Source organism: Simochromis diagramma, unplaced genomic scaffold (genome assembly GCF_900408965.1).
Source record: "Simochromis diagramma unplaced genomic scaffold, fSimDia1.1 OVJJ01000463.1, whole genome shotgun sequence".
NCBI classification, from domain to species: domain Eukaryota; kingdom Metazoa; phylum Chordata; class Actinopteri; order Cichliformes; family Cichlidae; genus Simochromis; species Simochromis diagramma.
Genome location: NW_024386941.1, coordinates 4,462,167 through 4,477,762, shown reverse-complemented (window position 1 = coordinate 4,477,762; position 15,596 = coordinate 4,462,167). Strand labels below are relative to the sequence as shown.

Genomic DNA, 15,596 nt, shown 5'->3' with positions numbered 1-15,596 from the left:
AGAGCAGTCATACTAAAGCACTAACATTCAAACAGTTGTTCTTTTCTGTCATTCTGCAAGGCAGACCTCATTTTACAAGTCGATTCACAGTTAAATCTACAACATGTCATATTTATAGTTGTGATAAGAAGAAAACATATCTGGGTAAAAAAGCCACTTGATTTATTTTAAAAATGACTGTTCAGCTCAACTGTTCTTGGTCTTTGGTTAAAATAACAATTACAAAAATGGCCAAAACTACTTTAAAAGGTTTTTTTTTTATAAGAAGAGCTCCAAATGTAAGAATTTATAGTTCATAACAAAAACAGAATTAGCATTATTTGTCATATATGAGAAAGAAAAATATGCCTTTAGTGTTTTTTTTTCCCGCTAACACGTCACACAGTCTGTGAGAAAAGGAAACATATTGAGGACAGCTGTGCAACACTATTCCATAGAAGAACGACTGTATATACAAGTAGGGAAAAGGTAAACTATTTACTAAATTCTTTTCTCCAAGCACAAACAAGATTTAAGCAATTAGGTTTGGTTTAGTTTATTAAGATCCTCATTAGCTAAAGCAGCTATTCTTCCTGGGGTCACGGGTCTTTAAACTTTAACAGTGCACTATTACAATCTCCACACAGATGTAAAACATCATAATAAAAGCATAAGAGTTAACTGTTTTATAACATTTAGAGAGGTTTTTAAAAAAAAGAAATCTCATCAATATTAATTGGCAATAATTAAAATCATGAAATGACCTGGTTGAGCCTGGTCTTTTAAACCCAGAAATCCCATTTCCTATTTTAGCAACTATCTTGATATGTTCTGTCCAGGATAATTTACTAAGATTATACACAGTACAATGGTCTCATGAACTTGGTCAACAAACACACCATTAATAGAAACCTTTAAATTTCGAGTTTTTCAAATAGAAAGGTTAGAACCAATTATAATGCTATTTGATTTACAGACATTCAAAATCACTTTATTGCTCCTTTTCCACTTAACATTTAACTCTTTCTTAGTGGTAACTAATATATATATTGATGAATAATTTGGATACATAGAAATAATAGCCTTATTAAGGATGACTGTTATGCCATTAGGAAAGATAACATACAACAATGGGCCAAGACATCTTTCTTGGGCCATTACACACTTAAAAGCCCTGACATCTAAGCATGTCCTATTTCCTGTTACTTAAACAACTCCGTCCTTAATAATACAGAGAGAAGCTGGATGGCTTCTATTCTACTGCTGACTCCAGGCACATGTGGCTAGGCCTACAACACATCGCAGACTACACAAGCACTACCAGCATCACCAGCTCCATAGATAGCGTGTCCAATGACCTCAATACCTTCTACACCTGTTTTGAGACCTCCAGTTATAACACAGAGAGGAAACATACACATAGGACCACCTGCCCCTCATCACCTCGCCTAACAATCTCATGAGCTCAGGTACACACAGCAGCGAGGAAGCTCAACCCCCATAAGGCAGCAGGACTCTCAGAGCATGCCAGCGAGTTAGCTGATGTTCTCTTCTTCATCTTCAACCTTTCCCTTAGCCAGTGTGTCAGGATTAGTGATTAGCATTACTACAAATATGGGCATTCCACAGTAAAGTAAGTAAGTAACATTTTATTTCTATAGCACCTTTCAAGATAAAATCAAAAAGTGTTTCAGAGAGAAGCTAAAACATAAAAACAAAAATCAGCCAAAAGCAAATTTACACATTCCTCACCCTTGCTCAAGATACTGTACCATTGAACCATTCATTCTCAAATGTAAAATCAAGATGTGTCTCTGATTATCTGAGAAAAATTTAGTTTTAGCTGATTTCTAATAAGAAATAAGTTACGTATTCTATTTCTAGAATATGTTTCTATTTCTACAGTATTTATGTGTCCTATCATTAATCCTTTTCTCAGTAGTTTAGAAGGCCCTGACATAGACCAAACACACAGAAATGTCATTGCTTACCAAAAGACAACCAAACAACTGGAGGACTTCTAACTGAAGAGAGGTACATGTGGTAGCAAGACAAGATAACACTTACATTAGCATTTGATTTTATTTATTCAGAGCAATTTAAATACATGTGACAAGTTACTAAACTGAAGGGTAATCACATATTTCTAGAACGCCTTTAACCTTGCAAGCAGTGTTATGAAAATGTAAATCATACTGAAAGAACTGGAAGAAGTGCACCTAAATCAACACATGAAGAAATTTGTATAGAGCCCCTTTTAAATATAACTTCACACAGTTGCCTAGGAACTCCAGGTGGGGATAAAACAGCATGTAAAACTCTTTTGAAAAAAAAAACCCCATAACTTTTATCACTGACGATGTTGCTTAGTGAACGCTGGGCAATACCACCCTGCTATACCTAGTTTAAAAGCTGGTTGACTGCAATCGTAAAACTGTTTAAATAAATGGGTCAAAGTTATAGCTTTAACAGCTAAGCACCCACAAAAACATAAAAATGAAGTGCTTACATTATTGTGGATCAACTGAGAGTTATTGCAAAATAAGTTAAACTATAAATTAAGTTAAATGTAGTTCACTAGTCCGCAACACTGCCTGCAAGGTTACAACAGTTACTACAGGACCAAATCTAGATTACATCATCTAGATTACATCGTCTGCTACAACTGCAAAAATAAGAAAAAAGCTTTCCCTTACACCTCCCAGTGTAGGAGAGAAGGTGCTTGTGTACTTGATAGAATGATTAAATTTCAAATTACCTCCAGTACTGAATACAATATCAGTGTTAAAACTGTTGATTATTTCTTTCGTACAAATAACTGGATAAGATACAGTATTTTTGCATAGCATAGTAAGTAGGCAATAAAAGAGTAGAAGATAGGCAGTGGGTTGTAAGGATTCTTTGGAATGAGTTGCTCAGTTTAAAACATAAATTAGTAATATGTTTGGCAATTGCTTGAGCATCAAGTCGGCACTGACGCCTGTCCTCACCACATATTTTTGTGGTTGTATGCATGTCATATAATTTGTGATTTTCTAATACCATTATACGCTGGATAGAATTCATGATTAAGCAGAATAGGTAATTTACTACAGTACAGTTTATCACAAGCAAACTTATTTCAATAAACTATTTTAAGTTTTACTTGCTGGCAGATTAATTGTTATATTTTGTCGGCCCATCCTTATCAAGTTCTTTGCAAGAAGGTTTAATGTCCTTGAATTCCTTCTCATCAGTCTGTGAAACGTCCACAATTATGTCCTCAGTCTGATGTTTTCCTTGCATTTCTTCATCAGTACCCAACATTTCTTCCTCTGGCAATGAACATATTTCATCACATTTCAGAGAAGGGAGTTTTTTCCTTTTGTGAAGGGATCCAGTGTTTGAATCTTCTTTGGCAGCCTCTTTTTGAGTCTGTCCTGCAGTAGACAAAATAACTGAACCACTGGTTTGGCTATTAAAGCAAGCAGACCTGGTGATTTTGGCAGGTTGTAGGGTGGTGTTGGTGGTGTTGGTAGTGGCAGTGAACATATCAAAGATGTCCTGGTTCTGTTGAGACTCATCAGTAGGAAATTTAGGAGAATATTTGAATGGATTTCCAGGGTAAGCCAAGGTGGTACTTGCAATATTACCTGCTAGCCCAGGTTTACCTTTCATCATTCCCAGAACTTCAAAGCGAAAGCTGGAGATATCCTGTTTGAGCTCCTATCAATTATTGGGAATCTGAGATTAAACAGTGGAAAAAATATATGGAAAACATAATACAACTGGGTACTTAATCTTAAATGATAAAGAATTTTATGCTACCTTGAAATTTTCTTCTGTCAACCCCTGCTCTGTCTTGGCATCTCTAATCATTGCAGCCACATATCGTTTCATGAGGTTCTTCAAAACCTCCTAAAACACAATTTTTTTTAAACAAGCGAAGAGTTATGTTTACATTTAACCATTTACATTTAATCAAAATAGGATAGTAAAAAAACAACAAAAATAATAAACAATACAGTGCAATATAATACAAATTATTACCTGATACTCATGGCTTAATTTTACATTTTCAGCTGCACGTCTCTGCAATTACAAGAAAAACAAAAGGCTCATTAAGACAGCACCGGGTTATTTCCATTTTCACTGATTAGGTGATTTATTTTCTTACTTGCCCTTTTTCAATAGGTAATCGTTTGACACACATTAACATGGATGAATTCATTTTCGAAGCCACTTAGAGGCTGTAATAGTAGACAGGGTATAAACAGGCATGCATGAAAATGTATAACATGCAGTGGTGACAGTACAGGTCAGAGAAAATCTCTGGAAACACTTTACCCCCAAAGTTTCAAAGGTTTCAAGACGTTTTGTGCTTGGTCTCCTAAACAAATGTGTTTTTATCCATCCAATTAGATAATAAACTGACTTTGGACTGGGTATTAAATTGAATGGAGATGGCAAAGTTCCCCCTTCTTCAAAATAGCTCATCCATAATTTTGTTCGTGCAAATTTCCACTCTATGTCTGCATGATCCTGAAAAGAAACACAAACAATTCATAGAGCAGATTAGGCAGATTATTTTGATAACTCTAATAATCTAACTCTAAAATAAATAACTGTGTAATCTTTATTTTGCTACTTACAGCAATGTGCTGGTATGAGTTGTTCATCATTGCAATTAGCATGTTTAGAAGCACTACCAGGGAGATGATATTATAGGTGCCAAACATGGTAGAGCCGACAAATTCTGTGAATGTATGGTCCGGCTCCACGTTCGTCACGTACAGGTTAATCAGCCCAAAGATAGACCAAAATAATGACTGCAGTGTTTCAAATAGCCTAAAAAGAACACAACCATACATCACAGCATGCACTGTTGGAAAAACAAACATATTAATCAAGTCAGATTTTCAGGGGTAATTTATGTAAGAATTTCAACTTGCGTGGAGAAAGCGTTGTTTTGCTGATTACAGCGGATGCCCTTGCAAGTCCCATTATTTGTTTCATAGTAAAAATAGAGCTGGTTGAGGCCATTGGCAAATGCTAGCAGCACTAGACAGTAGATGAAGAGAAATTTAAGTATGTCCAGAAGCATGCGGCCCAATGAAATCTGTAAAGGCCCCAAATGGGAGTTGGCAGTGAAAAGACTAATGAGACGCAAGGAGCTGAAAATGTTGGCGATGGAAAACAATGCCTCTGCCACCAACGTTGGGTGCCACGTTTCCCAGGTGTCTCTCAACTGGCACTTTGCACTGTACTGTTGAAAAAAAACAAAACAATAGTCAAACATGCTCAATATTGATAGCACACAATGTCAATTTTTCCGGCATGATGCTTGCTCCAGCACAAAGTAATAAATAAAACAGACAGACAGACAGATAGAAGCCTTTAATATAAATTACCTTAATATAGGCAACAATCTTCAGTGAAATTGTTGCAAGATACAAAGAGTTCATTATGAAATCCATCAGGTTCCACCAGTCATCTATGTAGTCCTCAAAACCACTATCCCACATCTGTTTGATCTCAGCCCATAAAAAGCCTTCAAGGAATGAAAATAAGATGTGTCATTGTTGTATTTTTGCTCAGGTATTTGTCCCGAGGCAAACACACAACAGACGCAATGAATGAAATCATATGACAAACCTCTGCTTAGACTACAGTGTTCATGTACACAGGAGTGCAGTCTAAAAAAAAAAAAGAGTCTGCAATATGTGTGTATTATTACCAAGCACCCAGGGCAGGATTATCCATTCCACAATGGTGGGTGGTGGGCCCTGACGGTGTTCCAACCGATCATCACTCTGTAGATGCTGCGAGGCCAAGAAGAGCAGGAAGAGGAAGGTCAGGTAGGAAGCAGTGTGACAGATGAACTTGATGAAAGGCTTACGGATGAATAAGCCATAGCGGCTCTTTGGAGCGATCAGGTAGAAGATGGATAACAGTGGAAACATAAGGCCAATGAAGATACAAGTGATGAGCTTTACTGCCCAGTGACGCCTCCTCCAGCCTGGGAATTCATCATACCAGCGAGACGCCAGCAGCTGCTGGCAGTTGGGCTGAGCAACAAACTAGGAGACAAAGAGAGAGACAAATAAAGATTAAAGATGTTTACATGAAATAAATTGTTTTTTATTTACCCATCTGTCTCTCAGGTCCAACCAAAAACTGACTAAACAGAAAAAACGGTAATTAATGGTACACAAAAGATGTGCAAGTTTTTTGCCACAAAAGATCAAGAACTGCAAAATGTCTAGAAACATTCATTCAAGACAAAGAGTTTCAAAAAGGTATTTCTAAAGTGATGTTCAACGCTCTGTTAAGAAATGATTGCCAAATCTTTTCCCCATGCACATTTTCTCTGCTCTATGAGATTTGATATAAAAGTCTGTTGGACATCTGCAGATGGTGATGGAATTCAATTTCAGCGTAACCCAGTTATGGCTAAATGGATCCCAATTATGGTACTAAAAAGCATTTTGTTGCGGGTGATGAGGTCATCTATCAGTGCAGAATCTGCCTTTTCAAAGTTTCTTTCAGTAACTGTCCTGGACAGATTTGAACTTACATAAAATGACTGGAGGCAAATGGTGGCATCTGGAAGGAACAGATTGTGTATGGGGACATTTTTTGAAGGTGAAAATGACCCTACACAGATCTCACGCTAGACTCCTACATCAATTAGTGTTCTTACTTCTATTTCTCAATATATTGCAAATTACATCATATAGAACATTGATATTCACTCTATTATCTAAAAATTCACAGATAACACTACCACTATTTTTAATAGTTATTGTAGTGAGAATCCAAAATTCAAAATCAGTTAAATATATTTTGTACTTTTTAAACACTTAACACTTTGGATTTGGAGTTTGAGCTCAGGTTTAGAGGAAAATGTGCAAAAGCAGAGTGAGCACAGCAAGTAGCAAGAAAAGAAACCTCCAGAGAAATCTCCAAAGAATACAAGAAAAAAGACTTTCATGATCCTAATATTGCTGACATCAAACAAGTTCTAGTTTGTGTAGTCCAATTAATATTTAAGTGAATTTTTTTTTTTAAATCCTTGACTCACATGGCTCTGTGTCTGTCTTTTTAATCTGAATTGTTATGATAATTGCTATTATTGTTATTAATAAAGAATGATATTCTACACTCATGAGCCACTCTATTAGGTACATGTGTACAACATGTTACAACAAAGATTTCTAATGATGGCAAACATGGCTGAGATTCAAATGCGCACAAGAATTAGAAATGATTTAAGTGACGTTGAATATTACATGGCTGTAGGTGTCAGACAGGGTGGTCTGAGAAAACTCCTGATCTACTGGGATTTTCCCACACAGACTCTTCTACTGTGCACAGAGACTGATGCAAAAACAAAAAAAGCAAAATATCCAGTAAGAAGCAATTTTCTGATACAGTTGGCTGAGGAGAATGGCCAGACGGCTTTGAAGTGATAGACTAGACATGGTAGGGTCAGAATCTGGCATAAGCAACATGAAAGCATAGCTTTTCAACAGTCCAGGTTAGTGATAGTGGTGTATGGTGTGGGCGATCAGCATTTAAACACCACAGTGTACTTCAGTGTTGTTGCTGACCATGTTCATCCCTTTATGACCACAGTGTACCCATTTTTTGACGATTCCTTCCATCAGGATAACTCTGCATGTCACAAAGTTAAAATAAAGTCACCAGAATATTGGAAAAATGTTACCTTGACTCATGACAAGGTAACATAATACAAAATAATACAGAGACCCCCTATGAGCAATAAACAGTGGAAGCAAAAACTACCTTTTAACAGGAAGAAACCTCGGGCAGAACCAGGTTCCAGAGGGAGACACCATGGTTGGGGGTAATGGGAACAGTTTTCTGTAAGGCCCATTAAATATAATGCTAATGCTTTTTTTTAATGTGCTGATGTAGAATTTACAAATAATCACATAAGCAGAAAATCAAATGTCAAAAATGTTTTTAAAAAAAGAAAGAAATTTTTTTTTTCTTTTTCTTACCAAGATCATTGTTCTCACTTCAGGCTCACTGGAGTTCATTTAGGCCAAATGATTAGATAAACAAAATTAGTAGGAAGGCCTGTCTGAAGCCTTTTCCATGGAGATAAATTGTAGCACACAGAACTGTCGGCAGTCATACTGATCTTTCTTATTCATGTCACCAACTGTGTCATCAAAATACTCTTAAAGCCTCAATTCTAAGACTACATGGGTGGTATGAGCCATTAACTCTGCAAATACTATACAACTGCTTTACACAAACAAGACCCAAAAGCTCCACACAGCCTCTTTAATGAGTGGAATAAATGAAAGACACCCGCTGAGTGCACGCAATGTGTACTTTATATTCCAGTCTGTTATCCAGGAAACACCAAAACAAACAAAGCAATCCTGAATTTGTAACAGTGTAAGTCGAGTTAAACCATATACCAGAAAGAGCTGCACGTGAAAACATGAATGCCAGGTGGATTGAACATTAACTGGTGTTTACTCTAGCTTCCTGATATAAATGCCGTGTGATGCACCGATGTGACAATAGCACTGGTCACTGTCAGGTGAATTCACAGGGAGCGGGTGGGGTCAGGTGACCTGCCTCTGCCTCTATACATGCTCTACAGAGACACCACCCTTAGCAAAACAAAACAGAGTCTGAGGCTGACTGGATTCTCCCAACACTATCCGCCGTTTAGGTGTGAAAAAAAGTTACATGTTGTGACCTGACACCAAAAGCACCACCTTTTAAAAACTTGTTGTCACCTGCTCTGTGTTAGGTTGATATTCATGCAATGTACTGTTATACTCCAATATAAATGAAATATACATATAATTATGAATGACACAGATCTTTGTGTGAATGCCACAGTATCTAATTATTAGTAGGTTTTCTTTCATTTGCAGCAAATAATACAAAACTGGTATGTAACTGATAAATATCCAGAGAATATGTTAAAAGACACTAAAAGGTCCCCACCCAGTTTAAAATATTATGAGTTTGTATTTCAGGGAAATGGCCATTACTTCTCCCATCATTATCCTCAATTATCCAATTATCATGGGATTCTCTAAGAGGGTTACTGTAATGCATCGCTAAGAACCAGCCTGGCAATTACATATTGCTCTAAACTCCCACAGGACATCTCCACCCAGGCCATTTACAGCTCATCTTGGCGCATTTCTTGTCATCTTCAAATAGGGTGATTCTTATTACTTGTTGCCAATCTGCATGTGCACTGGTGTAGACAAATTCCTGTATTCATGTCTTTTTCACCTTAAATATATCCAGAAAAAAACCTTTTTGTTCCAATGTGACAAAGACCACATCAAAATCAAATAAAAGCTCACCTCTTTCTGGGAATATTTGATAGCCAGTTTCAGTCGGGCAAGCTCATTAATGTTTTCATCCAGCAACGGGTTGATGTCGTCACGGTAATTGAGGATTACTTCCAGCTCTCTGGAACTACGAGTCTGGTCCAAGAGGTCCTTTGCAAATTGTTTACATGTACGGGACAGCTCTTCATACTCTGATTTAAATTCGTTCTCCACCGTGCTGAGCTCCTTCAGCTCCCAGCTAAGCTGAAATGCCGTGAGGAAAGGATCCTCGCTTGAGAGGGCAATGAGTGACGGGCTGGCAAGGGCCTTGTAGATGTTTAGACGAGAACGGGAGTGACGCAGGACATCCACGTCTGAACTGGACACACACTCCATACAGTTGCAACGTATAGCGTGTGGCTGGGGTATAGAAACCCCTCGCTGCAAGAGCAGTTTGATGATCTCATAGTTGTTAGTTTGAGCTGCCAGGATGATCGGAGTAATGTCTGGGGTGAAGTCTGAAAACTGTTTGTCCAGCAGAGCCGATGGAACCTTTTGAAGAAACCAACAGAGCAACACACAAATGAATAGACATAAAATAATGCATTTACGGTACACGAACATTTTATCACAAAAGTACAATGCTTTTAAACCTCTTGCAGGAACTGAAACAACTCTTTGACTGGATCTAATTTCATTTGTCTTCAGTCTCTAACCATCTTGTCTAACAGCAAGCACACAGCTAATGTCTTGTGGTTCAGCTGGCCTCAAAGTGGCTTCCTGGTTGGAAGCAACACCCTGTTTTTTCCTTTTCACAGAATACATAGAGAGAAGCAAGCAGTACTGGAAGACCTCATTTACAAAGATGTCAAGAAGCTGAACACAAGCGGGGCCTTTCTCAAAGAGTCTGATAAACAGACTGTGGAGAATGGCTAATTTGTTGTAAAAACTGTAGCAGAAAGGCCCACAGAAGTAGGGGTTCGGTAACTTATGAGAGAAGATAATAGCTTTATTCCCTAAATCATCCAGTCGTAGCTAGAATACAAGGGCAAAGAACACACTTATTTGCATCTTATCTCTTTCAGAGTCAGACTAGAAAATAAAATGATTTTTCTCACTGCTCCTACTTAAACATATGAGGAGTTTATATACAAATATTTAACAACATATTTCTGTATACAAATATAACCATATAATAATTAGTAGCTTGTAGTAAGACATTGAGACACTTCTGCTCAAATGTAACCGTGTATAGTAAACTCATTGCCACAACATGTCTTTATACAAATACATTACAAAATATAATATAATATAATATAATATAATATAATATAATATAATATAATATACATTAACCACATGAGGCTCGCAGATTTTCTCAATGCCAGGCTGAACAAATAAATTAATTTAAAAAAAATCAGTATGTTCAAAGGTCAGCAATAACTGCAAATCAGATGGTACCTGCTTTTCCCCACGTGGCTTCTTGTGGTTGAGCAGCAGCTCAACGGCCCCCACTACCTCTTTACGGATGGCATGTAGCAGGGCATCACCCACGTGTACATTATAGCTGAGGAGCAGCTCAATAATCTCCAGGTTCTCATTTTCAATAGCAATGAGCAGAGCTGTGCGTCCCAGGGGGTCCACGCAGTTGATATTGATCCTGAAGTAGATCTCAGCCTCTTCCAGAGCTTGCTTCACGCTGGCGTAGTCCCCCTTCTCTACAGCCCCCAGGTAGGCCCGCTCCAGAGCAGAGAGCTCCGATTCTGCCCGCACGATCCGCAGAGGGATGCGGTCCCTGTACGTGGAGCTGTCAGCTTTCTTATAGTACAGCTGAGACATTGCTGCCCAAACTGTCTCAGTCTTCACGGAGAATTACTGAAAAATAAAGACAAGAAAAAATACCAAGTCAACTGTCAACTATTGACAAAGACTGACCGTGTTATACTTCTATACACGAAAAAGACACATTTCTGCTCACATGACACATTTTGAGATGCCAGTGCGTAACCAAAAACAAACTAAACAGATAAAAAAAACAAATAAAAACACGTATTTTTGCCTTTAAGACATTGTAAAATATATAATTAATCACCCATACTAACACAACGAATAACAATAACATATCATCGTCATCTAAACGATGATTAAAGTTGTTTTTCGCTTAAAAATGCACGAAAACAAGCGACTAAAATCCTTTAGTTTTCGTTTAAAGTACCCTAATACTTGTTTAATTGTGGCTTTAATAATGCACGAAGGAATACAAACTTTACCTCTTGATGTTTTCCAGTTGTAAATCACATGAATCAGTCGACGAAGCTCCGCGCACAGCTGCAGTCGGAAAGGGAAGCTGCGTGCTCTGATTGTTTTTAATCTCTGAAGTCTCCACCAAAGAGTCTGCAACTTAATGGCATGTCAGGTCCCCTACCCACCCCTTTCCTTCAATTTACCGCATATTTCTCTGTAAAATACACGTAAGAAAACAGCACGTGACGTTCATCCAGGCGCAATTTCTATACATGGTAACTTTCTTTGTAGATTTAAGGACATTAACACTGGTGTAACAGGTGTCGGGGATAATGCTCAATAAACGAAGGAACAAAACGAGGAATAACGTTGCCTAGAAAACAAAAATCACTAGTCTCCTAAGGGCGGGATTAAAATCATACAAAATAAAGAAACTAAAAAAAATAATAACAGTTAAAATTTGTTTATGTGAGCTATACTCTCACACGAACAAATTGTAACTGTTATTATTAGATAACGGCCAAATCATTAGATAAACATTGCTACTCGTTTGGACCCTCTTTTGCATTCAGAATTGCCCCCCGCAGAGATTTTGTTTTTGGTAGCTGTGACGACCATTTGAGCAGCGTGAATTGATTGTCATGTGCAAGAAACCAGTTTTAGATGAATTGAGCTTTGTGACTATAGGCGCCTTATCCTACTGGAATTAATCTTCAGAATACGAGTACACCGTGATCATAAATGGATCGATATGGAAATCAACAACACTAAAGTACGCTGTGGTTTTTAAATACTGACAATCCCCCACACCACTACACCACCATCACTAGCCTGAACAGCTGAAAAAAAGGCACAATGGATCCATGCTTTCATATTGCTTATGCCAAATTTAAGACTCTACCTTGTAGTTTTGTTGGAGAAATCAAAAGTCATCAAACCACACAATATTGTTAGGGGTTGGTAAAAACGATCGCCTCAATTTCCTGCTCTTAGCCGACAGAAGTGACAGCCACTGTGGTTTTCTGCTGCTGTAACCCATCTGCTAATGATGTTTCCTGGAAACCACAAGGAATAGATATACATCACTGCGGAGCAGATACCAAAGATCTTTGATTTCCCTGGAATTACCAACTCATGCAAAATTTGCCCTTTAGTAACATCACACATTTACTTTAAAAAGTAGAGATTTGGATCTGTGCAACACCCTAGCCTCCCACTTTCATCTTTGTAGACTCAAGGGTTTTACAGACATCCTGCAACCACAGACTACTATAAGAATGTCTTTTTTGTATTGCAAAGTTTTTGGTTATTTAATAAATGTTCACAAGAATCTACTTTACTAGTAAAAATTGCTGTTCAAGAGATCTTGTAAATTCTCTTTATCCCTGATATCCACTGGGCTGTTAAAGGATTGCTGTTTGAGTTATGTGAACAACAGCCAATTGATGTAAGATGGTTAATATGAGTCTTTAGCTGGCTAATGCAAACACAGAAGTGGCTTAAAACATTCTTTCAAAACCACCTTTTCTTCCACAGCCATCGTCGGTGCTTCCTCCTTTTGAAATAAAGTTATGTGGGATGACTTTGCATGAGGTACTTCTGTACTTTTGTGAGGTGCATACTTGTAAATTCCTTTTACTCGTCTTTTTTCAGCCTTTTGGTTTTGCTCCGAAGGTAATTGCTGACATTAATCAGTTGCAGGCATCGTGAGAGGACAGTCTTGAGATGATGGACTTCATCAAGTGATGTTCTATGAATCATGCACTCACATTTAGTATTTCCTCCTTTTCTTTGTAGTTGTTGCAACTTGCATGTGTAAGAGTGTTGTGTGATTTTAACAGATACTGTATGTGTGTGAGAGAACACCGTGTATGATCTGTCAAATTTCCCCTGCTTTGGAATATCTCACTTACAGGACTTGTAATCACTGTTATTGTTATAACTCCAGCTGTTATTACATTGCACCTGCAAGAAATCTGCAAAACAGCCTGCTGTTTTGTGCATTTACTAATGCAATTATAACAGTGCAAAGAAAGATTTATTACAGTATATGCAGATGGTGTAGCTTTCCTTTTTGCGTCCTGTTGCTCTCAAGTAATAAAGAGTGTGGCTGGGGCCGCAGGTGTACAGTTTTTACTGCAAGCAGTCTGTGTAGCATGATTTCCAACACTAATGATCAAATATAACCAGGATACATTTAGACAAAAACAATTTCCGGTTAACTTGCTTGCCATAATAACGTCCTGTATGATCAGCTCATGTCCCATATTTTATTATGATGCATTTTTGGTGGAGATTAGCTGACAGAGAGGGCTGATGCATGGATGCAAGCTGGCCTTCTTTATATTACAGCCCTTTATATCCTACAAGCAAACTGTAATGCACTTATATATATATGTTGTTTTGGTACATTTTATTTAAGACAAACTGAGACAGAGGAAGGTGGTTTGCACTGTAGTGTCACAGCAAGAAGGTTCTGAGTTCGAATCTACTTTGCTGGCTATGGTCTGTTTGAGTGGAGTTTGTCTGTATGGGTTCCTTCTGCTTAATCTGGCTTTCTCCCAGAGTCCAAAGACATGCTTGTTAGGTTAACTGGTGATTCTAAATTGGCTCTAGATGTGCATGGTTATCTGTCTCCCTGCGTCAGTCCTGCAACGGACTAGGAACAGCATACCCTGCCTATTACCCTTTGGCAGCTGGTATAGGCTCCAGACCAACCATGACTCTGAAATTGGATAAGTGGAAGAAAATAGATGGGTGGAAGATAAGATTATTGTCTCCCATAGGAGAAAATCATCCTGGATCAGCCAACTGCTGCATTGAAAATCAGACAACAAAAATCAAGACAAAAACCTAAAATGGGCGAACTTTTGGTAAATACAGATCACATAACAAGTAAAAACTTAATAAATAATTAAAAAACAAATATTTCAAAACCTCTTTACACTGTCATTCAGTCATGAGTTGTCCATTCATCAATTTAACCGACAGAAGGAGGAATAAATACTCTAATTTATCAGATATATTTACACAAAAGGATCTCCAACCAGAATTCATCAGCCAAACTGTGGACTGTACACAACTTTCTTGGGGAATGAGAAGTTTTGTGTGCTGTTCTTATGAACTTTCCTTATCTTTTAACCAAGCTAGAAATCTGAACTTTATACTTAGCTGTTATACAACAGATGTAGCAGCACTGCATAACATTTTCTCAGTGGAATATGAAAACCCAGATGGCCTCTGGTATACACACCTTAGTATGAACAAGTATTGGCCCCTTTCTTGATTTCTTAGATGCATATTTGTCATGTGTTTGTTTTAGATTATCAAACAAATCTGAATATTAGACAACGATCAAATGCAGTTGTTAAATGATTGTTTCACTTATTAACAAAGCAATCCAAACCTACTTCACGCTATGTGAAAAAATAATTGCCCTCTAAACTTAATAGCTGTTTGTGCCAATATTTGTAGCAAGAGCTACAACAAGCATTAGCAAAGATCTAGCAGTGAGTGTTTTTACATCAGTGCAGAGGAATGTGCAGGACTGGTGATTATTGTTATTGTTGTCATTGATCTGCTCTGTTCCGAAGTGTTTTAAATCAAGCAATTTTCTGGTCGAGAGCAGAATTCATGGTTTCATCAAAGACAGCAAGGCATTCAGGTTGTAAAGCAGCATACAGGGAGTGCAGAATTATTAGGCAAATTGTATTTTTGAGGAATAATTTTATTATTGAACAACAACCATGTTCTCAATGAACCCAAAAAACTCATTAATATCAAAGCTGAATGTTTTTGGAAGTAGTTTTTAGTTTGTTTTTAGTTTTAGCTATTTTAGGGGGATATCTGTGTGTGCAGGTGACTATTACTGTGCATAATTATTAGGCAACTTAACAAAAAACAAATATATACCCATTTCAATTATTTATTTTTACCAGTGACACCAATATAACATCTCCACATTCACAAATATACATTTCTGACATTCAAAAACAAAACAAAAACAAATCAGCGACCAATATAGCCACCTTTCTTTGCAAGGACACTCAAAAGCCTGCC

General features: G+C 37.5%; 1 protein-coding gene across 8 annotated transcripts; it reads right to left on the bottom strand.

Annotated features, from left to right (window-relative positions):
* Positions 1-258: 258 nt before the first annotated feature.
* On the bottom strand, positions 259-12,004 carry trpc4b (transient receptor potential cation channel, subfamily C, member 4b). Of its 8 annotated transcripts, none has more exons than XM_040037600.1 (12): positions 11,564-12,004; positions 10,755-11,168; positions 9,327-9,845; positions 5,955-6,038; positions 5,696-5,780; positions 5,370-5,509; positions 4,911-5,224; positions 4,611-4,806; positions 4,306-4,500; positions 4,009-4,050; positions 3,787-3,876; positions 259-3,684 (listed from the first exon to the last, which is right to left on the bottom strand). In XM_040037600.1, exons 2-12 carry the CDS (start codon positions 11,130-11,132, stop codon positions 3,136-3,138), a joined length of 2,592 nt encoding a protein of 863 aa, XP_039893534.1. In that variant the 5' UTR covers positions 11,133-11,168; positions 11,564-12,004; the 3' UTR covers positions 259-3,135. The 8 variants fall into 8 exon arrangements, with proteins under 8 accessions (XP_039893534.1, XP_039893535.1, XP_039893533.1 ...); XM_040037601.1 differs by having other exon boundaries at positions 259-3,398; positions 3,630-3,684; positions 5,696-6,038; positions 11,564-12,002; XM_040037602.1 differs by having other exon boundaries at positions 3,405-3,528; positions 3,630-3,684; positions 5,696-6,038; positions 11,564-12,002.
* Between the last annotated feature and the right edge of the window lie 3,592 nt (positions 12,005-15,596).